Source organism: Drosophila navojoa, chromosome 2, assembly GCF_054131105.1.
Source record: "Drosophila navojoa isolate 15081-1374.11 chromosome 2, UAZ_NAV_1.0, whole genome shotgun sequence".
In the NCBI taxonomy this organism is placed as follows: domain Eukaryota; kingdom Metazoa; phylum Arthropoda; class Insecta; order Diptera; family Drosophilidae; genus Drosophila; species Drosophila navojoa.
Genome location: NC_142890.1, coordinates 18,405,168 through 18,414,263, shown reverse-complemented (window position 1 = coordinate 18,414,263; position 9,096 = coordinate 18,405,168). Strand labels below are relative to the sequence as shown.

Genomic DNA, 9,096 nt, shown 5'->3' with positions numbered 1-9,096 from the left:
AATTAAAGCAGGGCAACACTTAAAACGCACGCTCAAAAGAGCGAGAACGGCAGCAGAAATATGATTACAAAATAAAAAGGCAGCGACGTCGCTCTCTCGCACAACACGAAAGCAGTTGTAAAGATGGCCGCCGTGGCTATTATATAGCTGAATTTGTAAACGACACCAACACTTAAGCCGGCACACACACACACACATTCACATAGCCAGACACACCGAGCATACAAGAGAGACAGAGTGAGAGCCAACATGTGATGCGGCATGTGTTTCAGTTACAGCCACTGAATGCAATTGGCTTAAGCGTTTGCAGCAACAATAACAAAGCAGCGTGTGTATGAGTGAGTGCTGAATACGCGCCGACGTCACGGCCCAGTCGGCAATCAGCTGTGCGGCAGCTATAGCCATCAGCAGGTAAAATGCTGGCCAGCAAAAAGGGCCACACTGCGAGAGGCAGTCGCTTGAGAGAGCTTGACGCGTGCAGACGGCTGCGTGAACAGGACTCGGAAGTGTTTCTTATAACAAATATAAAAAATTTATTTCAATTTGAGTAAATTGAAAACTGCATCAAATATTGAATAATAGTAGCAAAATACTTTAAAAAGTGATAACAAAAATTCATCCACATATGTATGTTTGTGCATGAATGTTGAAAGAAAAAATTGTCCGAATGCAAAAACAACAACAAACATCTTAGCATTAATGTTTGCGTCGTGAAACAGCTGTTATTGATCTCTCTCTCAATTCAGCGCGTCTCTGCCGATTCAGCAAACGCTCTCCCATATGCGCGCTGAATGCTCAAAAAAAAAAAAAAGGAAATTTAAAACACTGAAGCGTTCGTTTCATTTCGCTTGCGCTGCTCAACGTGAACGGACGTGTTCGGGCAAATTTCTCCGCCTGTCGTTAACGTATGATAAATAAAACTATAAACTGCACGCGTGTTTTTGCATATAAATAAAGACTGAACCAACAACAAAAAACAAACAAGCAAAACACAAACTCAATTTGCAGCTTAAATAGTTTACGAAAATAAACAAGACTGATTAAACAATACAATAAACGGAAAATAATTGAATTACGGGTGCGACACAGCAACATGAAATAACAAAACATCAACAAAACTAAACCGAAAGCAAATTCCAAATAAAAAAATTTATATATACAACCGCAGCAGCAGCAGCATATGGATTAACGTTCCTCTTATACACACAAACACACATACACACACTCTCGGATAAACAGCAGCTTTAATTACAGTTAAACGCTGTCTATTTCTCTCACTTCTTGGATTACCAGTGCCAATTCAAACAAAAAGAAAAGAAAAGAAAATACAAAATTGTCAAAGTCTAAGTGCAGTGAAAAGCTCTAAAAAGAAGAAGATAAAATGAAATGCTGAATAATTAAGCAAAGCGTAAACAAAAACAAACATAAAGCTTTAAATCTTGTGTGTGTTGAACAAAAAAAACCAACAAGTAAAAAATGACGATGGCTGCATGTTATGCTAATTACGACATGTCCTCCATGTCGTCTCTTTCGCACAGCATGTCGGCGGCGCTGCAACAGCAGCAGCAGCAGCAACAACAGCTGCAGCAACAGCAGCACCATCAACAGCAGCAACAACAGCACATGTACCATGCTGCAGTTGCGGCGCATCAACAACAGTTGCTGCAACAGCAACGTCAACAACAACAGCAGCCACCCGCCAACAATAACAACAATGGACGCCATGCAGTTGGGACACAGGTCGCGGCTGCTAGCAGCCAGCGCGGCAGCAATGTCACGGCTACAGCTGCTGCCAACGGCGCCAGCAGCAGCAGCGGCAACAGCAACAACAACAACAGCAGCAGCAGTGGCAGCAGCAGCTCAGTCAGCAGCAACAAGGACTACAGCATTCCGTTGCACGTCGACTGCAGCGTCGAGTACGAGCTGCCCAATCAGCCAAAGCCGCCCGCCGGGCAGCGCGTGGAGCCGCTGCTGATGATCCATCCCTGCTATTTCCGCAAAATGGAGTCACAGCGGCGCAGTCCGTTCGTCAACAATATGCAGGCGACGGCGACGGCGAGCGCGCGTAGTGCTGCCAGCAGTGCTGTGAGCAGCGCAGCTGCTTTGGGCAGCGGTGCGGCAACAGCGGCGTCAGCGCCTAGCAGCAGCAGTGCAGCGCGACGCAAGACCCAAATGCAACAGCAGCAACAGCAGCAGCAACAACAGCAGCAGCGACAGGCAGCGTACCAGCAGCAGCTGCGGCAGCAACAGCAACAACAACAGCAGCAAATGTCACAAATGTCGCAGCAGGCGCTGTATCCAGTGCAGCAGCAGCAGCAACAGCAACAGCAACAACAGCTGCGACAGCAGCAACAGCAACAACAACAACAGCAACATCGCAACCAAAGTCGTCAAAGCCAAAGCCAAAGCCACGCAGCAGCCAACTCAGTCGCAGCCGCCGCAGCAGCAGCGGCCGCTGCAGCAGCAGTAGCGACGTCGGCGTCGAGTCAATGGGAGCAATTGGCCGCTGCGCTGACGCCACACCAGCAGCAGCAGCAGCAGCACTCACACTCACACCCACACGCGCACACACACTCCCACCCACACACGCACTCGCACCCACACACACACACACATACGCATCAGCAGCTGCAGCATGCGGCGTCGCTGTATTCGGCAAAAAGCAGCAACGCGGCCGCCTCTGCCAACACCGGCGGCAAACGGGACGCATTGCTATCGGGCAGCAGCGGTAACAACAACAGCTACGCCAGCAGCACTGTCAAGCACCAGCAGCAACAACAGCAGCACTGCCTGCCTCCGCCTGTAGCGCCTTGGGATGCGGCGGCTGCGGCGGCGACTGCGCTGCTTATTGACCGCTCACCGATGGCGACTGTTCCTAGCAATTATCAGGCCGGTCCTGAGGCCACGCCCATGCACCGGCTGCCGCCCACGGCGTCGACAGACAAGTTGAGCGGCAAATACCGCCAATATCTGCGCACGCAGCATCGGATGCATCCCTACGCAGCAGCAGCGGCGGCGGCCGCCTCCCTCGCAGCAGCAGCAGCCGGCGCCAACTTGGGTCCGGCCTCGTTTGTGCCCTTCGGAACGGCGGCGACGTCGGCAACGGCAGCGGCAGCGCCAACATTCCAGCAACTGCAGCAAATCTCCTGCTACAACGTGTGATCCTCCTCCAGCAACAATAACAGCAACGGCAACATCAGCAGCAACAACAACAACTGAGACAGACGCTTACCAAGTAAACGTCAATGACGTAGAAAACAGAAAAAGAAAGAAAAAGAAAATCAACTGCAAAACGCTTTTTGAATATCCTGTTATACTATTCTCTTATTCTTTCACTGTATCCTGTTTTACTGTAGGGCTTGCAATGTGCCTGGTGTTAAGCATGTAAACGAAACGAACGGTATGACAATAAAAAGAAACGTGCATAGCCATAAGAGAGAGAGCGCAAAGCAAAAGAACGGTGCCCTAAGCATATGCATGTGCATATGTGTGTCTATGTCTATGTATAGGTATAGGTTTGAAAGCACGCTTAGAGGCCCGAAAAAAAAGCTTCGCTGAGTGCAGTGTGCGTGAGCGACGGCATTTGATTTGCTTCGCTTTCTTTTTGAGAACATGAGAAAATAAGAGTAAAACAGAATTGCAATTGTGATAAACTAAAAAGAAAAAAGATAAGAAATTTTGTTTTAAAGTTCAACTCATGCCATTTTTTTTATTGTCATACAAAATGTTAATGTTAAATTGAAAAGTGTTTCGTATTAACGCCCAGGCGATTGGCAAGCCATTATTGATTTATAACTAAATTAGCTGCAAACGATTGTTGCCAAAAAGCCCAAAAGAGAAAAAAAAAATAATAATTAAAGATTACTTGTTTTTTTTTTTTTAATGTAATTTGTAGTAATTCGATAAACAACAAACAAGTAAGAGAAATGAAAAAACAAACAAAACAAACAAAAAAATGCAAACTATTGTAGTGATATTTGTTATAAAATAATTTTAGTAACTAATTTAATTTAAATTAAACAACAAGGAAAAACCAACAAATCTAAACACAATGCGTGTAAACCAACAACAACAACAACAAGAAAACAACAATAATAACAAGTAAATGAAATGCTAAAAACTAAAACATATGCTTATTTAATTATTATTATAAACAACAACAAATACAGCCCATGCTATTACTCAAGTCAAAGTAAAATGAAGAAAATATGCTAAATCTCTTAACTAAAGGAATGAATGAAAGAAGAAGCTAGAAAACACATACACACATACACATACAAAGTGCAAACCTATTAAAATGAAAATAAAATGATTCCCAAATTTTGCGACGTAACTCGAAGCGAAATATGCGAAGAAAAAAAAAAAACAAATTAAAACTAAAATGTAGCAAATTGTGTTTTCAATTGACAGAGAGAGAGAGAGAGAGAGACAGAGAGATGTAGAGAGCGCGAGAGACCAGGCTGCAGTTCAGCATTCGATTTGACTGCCGCAAAAGAGCACAGTAACGGCATTTGCCGTCGGTACTTTGTTGGATTATTTTACAGTTTGTCGCCTCTCTTCTAGTTTTTCTTCTTCTTTTTTTCTTCTACACTTTATTTTATTTTGCCTTGCTGTTGTCACTGTGTGAGCTGCTTTAATTTGATTTCTAGCTCGCCTCGTGCTATGCCTCGGTTTTGGTGTCAACTCCCTCTTCCCCCTCCGCATCCCGCATTCCACATCCCTCGCGCCGTCTGTCGCTGTGATTGATTGTTGTCATTGATGGAAGACTTTCCAGCTCTGCCGCGCACGCACAGTGGTTGAAAAGCAGGGAGGTCGCAGTCAAAGTCGTTAATTATGAGCACAGCCCACATAATAATAATGAGCGCTTTATGTTTACAGAGATTAGTTTTATGCGGCCATGCAGAGCATTTTCAGCTGCTCGTGCGATAAACCGTAAAATCATATCATTTAATTAAATTAAAAGATTTTCGTTCGTCTGATAGCTTGACAAATTTCCTAACGTATTTCGCAACATATTCAATTTCTAATTTCCTGCTTGCAAAATCGAATTTTATAGGAAATCCGGCTAAAAGAAAACAGGGCTAGTCATCTCTGTTTTTATTATTATTTTTTTATTTATGTATAAAACAGCTGTCGATTCAATTAAACAAAATGCTTCACTCAAGTAAGAAATATATAAAGAAAGATAAAGAGAGAGAGCGAGAGGCGTAAAGCAGAAAACGACATCCGTTTCCCATTGACCAAAAGTGGACTCGTTTAGCCATTTGATTTGTGACTCGGTTAAAGCGAATCCATTCACATGATTCACTTTAGTCTCTGCCCTAAATTCAAACGAGTCCGCACTCATGTCAAGACAAGACAAGACGAGAAAACAACAAACACTGAGACAGGAACTGGCCGCGACTGCTTATGTGGACCACAGTTCCAATTATAGTAATACTTATGCATGTATATGTTTGTATGTGCACTATATGGCATACTATATAGAAAGCAGCGTCATCAAATCTTGTTTGGTTTAAAAAGAGAAAAAAAAGAGGCAAGCAGAAATATGTTCACTTCGAATGTTGTTATTAGTCTGACAAATGATTGCAATCTATTAGCTTTTAATTCAAATATAGATTAGAGTGCCGTAGATGTACATACATACGTATGTGAATTGACAGTCATTAAAAGTTACGACAAAACAGTGAAATCAATTGAAAGTGCGCAAAATATCAGCTGTTGCCCACTGTTGTCTGTGTCTTTTCCATCTATTGCCTCTCCCGCCCACCGCTTTCAGTCACTTCCATTCAGTGCGAGGTCGTTGTCGTCATGTTCTATGGGTGCATGCATGTTAGTTAGTGCATGTGTGTGTGTGAAGGTGCTTGAGCTTTAGCTAAATTGGAATGAAACAAAAGCTGCACTTTACAGTGGACTGTTGATTGTATTTTTAAGGCAAATCTTCAAAGATAATGGGCCTGTTCCTCAAGTGTAGCACTTGAAGATTCAAGTGTTCACTTTTATTATTTTTATTTTCAGTAATTGTATTTTTATTTTTATAGAAATGAGCTCAGCACCGGTGTGTGACGACGTAGAGTCTTTCTTATTTTTTTTTTTTCGGTAATTAATCAGTAGGTGAATGAATAGTTCGTATAGGCAGAAGTTTTTTTGCTTTCAGCTTTCTTCTGTATTAACATGCTAATTAATATGTGGGTTTATTTGGTTTTGAGTATGGCATTTATTACGGTATCTCCCACAGCCCCCAGCCCATAGTCAAGGCAAGGCAGGTGCCATTTAAAAGTCATCAACAGAGATAAATAAACTCAATAATGGTCCAGCCAAAAACACATAAAAGGCGAAAAAATGAAATACAAAAAAGCAAATACAAAAACAAAATCATGCAAATAAAACGGCACCCAAAGCGCGCATACAAAATCAAATTAAGCACACAATCACACAAGCCACACATGCACAGAGATGATTAGCTATTTTTAAATATAAGCTGAAAAATGCAAACAGTAAAAACGCACGAAAATTGTTCAAAATGAAATGACGCAAAGCGCATTAAACAAAGTCCAGCAAATAAAAAAACAAACATAAAGTCACACACACATACATACATATGTTTATACACACAGAGGCACGCAGAGCAAGCGCCGCCAACAACAAAAAAATGCGATAAAAACTGAAGTAGAGCGCAAAATGAAAAGCAAAGACAGACAACGACGTCGACAGAGGAAGCTGTCTAACAAACGGTGTCTGTGAATGTGTGCGGGAGTACGTTTGCTCATGTGTGTGTGTGTATGTGTGTGGGTGCAGCAGGTGACGAAGGCGGGTCGGGTTAGCATGAGCATTACAGGGATGCCGCGTCGCATTGAGGCTGGTCATAAAGCCCAAGTTTATGAGCAGAGCAACAGAGACAGACATAGATGTAGCGCGCGAGCGTGTGAGTGAGCGTGTAAGCGCGACGAGACGCCGACGCATGGGCAACCAGTTTGTGTGTTGTTTTTGTTTTTGTGCTTTGTTGGTGCCATTCATTCATTCATTTTTCGTCTTTTTTCGCATTCTTGCAAGTGGATGAATTTGGGGTCAGACTAAGATCGGATTTGTGAGTTAATTAAAACATTTGCCCACTTTGTAAATATGCATATTTAAATTTCAGTTACATTAATACATTAATTTTCTATGCGTGTTTCGCTGAAATTTGTAATCGTCTTTTATATACACAGATAGATAATTTATCTTTATTTATGTTTTTTTTTTTTTTTTTTTTTTTTTTTTTTTTTTTTTTTTTGTCGCCCTTTCGGGTTTTTCGTTAATGACAGCAAACTTTTTTGAAATAGCTTTTCAGTATTAATTAATGTCGTAAATTAAGTACCGCATTTACAATTAAATATGTATTTATGCCAAACGAATTTGTTGTCTCGTTTTTTACTCTTTTATTTTATTTTATTTTTTATTTATTTTTTTTGTATTTTAGTTAGTGACAGTTTTAATAAGCTTAATTAAATTGTATAAAAGGGACAAAAAAATGCGAAGAGGCAAAAAAGCGAATCGTTAGTTGCTGTAACTAATTAGCATAATTTGTATGCGTGACTGTGCAGGTAGAAATGCGGCAGAGCGATTTAAGCGGCTTTAAATAAATTAACAATAATATAAAATGCATTATTAATTAAAAATAAAGTCTAAATTAAGGCATTAGGATGAGCCAAGCACAGGTCGGTCATAAATTTGCGGTCAAGCCCAAAAATTCTGTATAAAGAAAAAGAAGAAGAAGAAGAAGAAGAGGAAACAAAAAATAGAAATTTAACTTTGATTTGGTGTTTTATAATCGGGTTTTCACATATGCATGAGTCAGAGCTGAGATCAAATATGATTTCGTATTAACTTATGTCTTTTATTTTATTTCTTTAGAAATTGAGGCACCCAATGCAAAATTTAATTGAATTTCGAAATACCCAATTAACCTCAAATTGCGACATTTAGCTTGAACTGAGAAACCCTGAAAAATATTTAATAAAAAATACACACACACACAAACAAAATTAATTATGTAGAGCTGCACTTTTGGCTGGCCCAAAAGTCGTGAAAAAAAAAAACCAGAAAAAATACATTTATATTATTCATACTTAGCGAGCAGCTCAGCCAAAGTCAAAACACTTAAACTGCTCAAGCTAAGGAGAGTGTGTGAGAGAGATGGAAGGTCGCAAAGGCCTACGATTAAAAGTTGAACTAAATACTTTACACTGAGCAACAAGCGAGTAGTTGCAAATAAGTAAAAAGAGTGTAAAACTAGCTAGAGAAAAAACTCAAAAACTAACAAAAAAAAAAAAAAAAAAAAAAATTCAAAAGCATTAACGCTTAGTGCTGCCTAAGTGCAGTTGGGGTATACTACAAATACAGTTACAGATAAAGATATATATACATGTATAGATATATGTATATATTCTATGCATATATGTATGTGTATATAGAGTATATGTAGCATATGAGCACATCATATTTGAAAAGCCGCAATTAACAAAACAAACTAAAATATAATGTGGATGTTGCAAACACAGATAGGATATACACATATATATATATATGTATAACTATAGTACATGATCTATAGTTAACGAAAGCCGCACACGCAAATTAAATAAATTATATGTTATGGTATTTGTTTTTTTGTTTTTGTTTTGTTTTTGAGTTTTTCATTTAAACGCAGTTATGGAACTAACATAAAACACTAAAGTAACATACATATATTCATACATATATGATAATCTACATATAAATTAGCCAACCATATTGTGACTTACAACAACAACAACAACAACACCAGCAGCAACAACAACAAGAGTAAATACCATATTATATACATATATATATATATAAATATATCTATAGAGATGACGATATAATGCAACTAACTATATAGTAATTAGAGAAGAAACCAACTACGCCTATGCAGACAGTCATAAGAAAAATACCCTAAACACTCTAGCAAAGCATATACTTAAACTAACTAGGCCATCAACAAATTATAGTACATATATATGTATATATATAGTATATGTATATGTATGTATCGCCAGCGGTCAGAGGTGAGAGCCCCGATAACTTATGAAGCAA

The 9,096-nt window shown here is 39.8% G+C and overlaps 1 protein-coding gene across 1 annotated transcript; it reads left to right on the top strand.

Moving 5' to 3' along the window:
* The first annotated feature begins 439 nt into the window (after positions 1-439).
* corto (centrosomal and chromosomal factor corto) lies at positions 440-7,633 on the top strand. The gene has a single exon (XM_089256721.1). It carries the CDS (start codon positions 1,477-1,479, stop codon positions 3,160-3,162), a length of 1,686 nt encoding a protein of 561 aa, XP_089112847.1. The 5' UTR covers positions 440-1,476; the 3' UTR covers positions 3,163-7,633.
* The last annotated feature ends 1,463 nt before the right edge of the window (positions 7,634-9,096 follow it).

Coding starts and splice junctions, on each gene's coding strand:
- corto (XM_089256721.1), top strand. CDS start 1,477: ATGACGATGGCTGCATGTTATGCTAATTACGACATGTCCTCCATGTCG.